We start from the raw sequence: 2,635 nt of genomic DNA, 5'->3' as shown, positions 1-2,635 counted from the left end.
AAAAAAAAAAAAAAAACCCAAAAAAACCCCAAATTCCTTCATTCCTCACCCCGCCTTCAAACCGCTGGTAACCTATTCTACTTTCTAGCTATGTGTGTGTGTGTATATATATATTTTTTTCCTGACTTCATTCTTCCCATTACATAGTTATATATTTTAACCCACTGTCACCTGGGTGTATTCACATTATTCATTACCTTGAATTCCCTTTATTTCTCTGTAGCTATGAAGGGGAGAAAGTTCGTGGGCTGTACGAGGGAAAAGGCTTCGCAGTCTTTCAAGGCGGTTGTACCTATCGTGTGAGTTGCGCATTTGAGAACCTGCAGGAAGGGGAGGAAGGTGTGGGGTGATGGTCGGAGATTTGCAAATCTTCAGTAAAATCCACTGATGCCTCAAAAGAAATGGGAAGCTCTTCGTGCTGATTTTATTCTGAACCCTGATTACCTATTTAAGGTAAAAATAATGCTCCGGATAATACAAGTTATTTTAGATTTGTTTCTTTTCTTGATTATTTTATTATTTCTTGAGACAGGGTCTCACTGTCACCCAAGCTGGAGTACAGTGATGTGATCATAGCTCATTGCAGCCTTGACCTCCCGGAGTCAAACGATCCTCCCTCCTCAGCCTCTTGAATAGCTGGGACTACAGGTGTGTGCTACCACTCTTGGCTAATTATTATTATTTTTTTTTGGTAGAGACAAGGACTTGCTGTGTTGCCAGGGCTGGTCTTGAACTCCTGGGCACAAGTGATCCTCCTGCCTCAGACTCCTAAAGTGCTGGGATTGCAGGTGTGAGCCCCCGCACCCAGTTGAGAACACATTTTTGTAGCTGAGGTCATCCTTAGGTCATGAAGATGAGGACCTCTTAGATCCTTTTTAGAGAAGGATGGATCCCAGCGTGGAGCCAGCTCAAAGTAGGACTCAGTAGGACGCAGCTGCTGCCGAGTGCGCAGACAAGCATCTTCACACATGTGACACTGGGATAAGGCAGCTGTGTGAGATCATCATCAGCTGCCGGCCACGCGCGGTGGCTCAAGCCTGTAATCCCAGCACTTTGGGAGGCCAAGGTGGGTGCATTACTTGAGCTCAGGATTTCAAGACCAGCCTGGCCAACACGGTGAAATCCCGTCTCTACTAAAAATGCAAAAAACTAGCCGGGCGAGGTGGCGGGCGCCTGTAGTCCCAGCTACTCGGGAGGCTGAAGTGGGAGGATTGCTGGAGGTTGGGAGGTCGAGGCTGCAGTGAGCTATGATCACACCACTGCACTCCAGCCTGGGTGACAGAACCAGACCTCATCTCAAATATATATATATATATGTATGTCAGCTGCATTCTAAGCATTTGTCGTTGCTTTGTTTTGAAGGGTATGTTTTCAGAAGGACTCATGCATGGACAAGGGACTTATATTTGGGCCGATGGATTAAAATACGAGGTGAGGCATATAATCAGTTATAGTTCTAAACTGTGATTGTTGGATGGAACAATCAGTTTCCCATAATTGAACAGCCTGTTTTCGTAGATGTAATTCAGCAGATGGGTTGAGAAAAATTCACAGAACCAGAGGATCTAGTAACTCAGGACTGCACCGGGCCCAGGAGGAATTGTTACTGGTTCCATTTGTGTGCTCTAGGGGTATTCCACGCCTTCTCAGCACAGAGAGCACACAAACATGTACGTAGCCTGTCCTACTTTTTTTTTTTTTTGGAGACAGGGTCTTGCTGTGTTGCCCAGGCTGGAGCACAGTGGTGCAATCATGACTCACGGCAGCCTGGACCTTCTGTAGCCTGTCTTGCTTTTCACAAACACATATAGTTTATTACACACTCTCTTTGGCACATTTACTCAGTTCGTTAGTCTGACATGGGGTCTTGCTCTGTCACCCAGGCTGAAGTGCCATGGTGAGATCATGACTCACGGCAGCCTCAAACTCCCAGGCTCAAGCAATCCTCTCGGCTCAGCTTGTTAAGTAGCTGAGACTACAGGTATGCTCCACCTGTAGTCTCCAAAATGCCTGGCTATTTTTACTTTTTTTTTTTTTTGTAGAGACAGGGTCTTGCTGTGTTGCCCAGGCTAGTCGCGAACTCCTGGGCTTAAGCGATCCTCCCACCTCGGCCTCCCAAAGTGTTGGGGATTATAGGCATGAGCCACCGCACCTGGCCTGTACCTTTAATTTTGAGATGAAACCATATCCATGGATGCAGATCTGTTTTTACTGGCTGCGTGTATTCCACTATGTGGCTTTCATTTCACCTGTCTTGCGGGGTTGAGGAGAATGTGTATTTTTAAACTGATTGCAAGGACCAAATTGTTCTCCAAGGGATTGTACCAGGCTCAATTCCCACCCACAAAGTGAGTGAGCACCTGAAATGCTATTCTAAAATTCCCAAATGCAGAGTTGCTAACAGATGGTGTTTATAAATGGTAATGATGACATTTAAAACACATGCGCATAATGCACTTATTCAAGTAACACCCAAGCAATGATGGAATCGAGTCAAGTTTGGGAAGCCAACTGCAGCTGGACGGTGAGAGGAGCAGGGAGAGAGAGAGGGAGGGACTGACCCTCAGTGGCGGGGCGAGGAGGATCTCCAAGTTCCAGGGGAGCCTGAGGATTGGGCCCCCACCTTGGATTCATG

General features: G+C 46.6%; 1 protein-coding gene across 1 annotated transcript in view; it reads left to right on the top strand.

Moving 5' to 3' along the window:
- The window catches only part of LOC105506316 (radial spoke head 10 homolog B-like), a 59,642-nt gene that overhangs the window by 8,211 nt on the left and 48,796 nt on the right, over positions 1 to 2,635 (top strand). Inside the window, exons 4-5 of the mRNA XM_011934396.1 lie at positions 224 to 299; positions 1,363 to 1,431. Of these exons, the coding sequence (XP_011789786.1) occupies positions 224 to 299; positions 1,363 to 1,431 (145 nt within the window). The remainder of the gene's footprint in view (positions 1 to 223; positions 300 to 1,362; positions 1,432 to 2,635) is intronic.

Source organism: Colobus angolensis, unplaced genomic scaffold (genome assembly GCF_000951035.1).
Source record: "Colobus angolensis palliatus isolate OR3802 unplaced genomic scaffold, Cang.pa_1.0 Scaffold135, whole genome shotgun sequence".
Taxonomy (NCBI): domain Eukaryota; kingdom Metazoa; phylum Chordata; class Mammalia; order Primates; family Cercopithecidae; genus Colobus; species Colobus angolensis.
The sequence above is the reverse complement of the archived record's forward strand: the minus strand, read 5'-3'. Positions and strand labels throughout refer to the sequence as shown.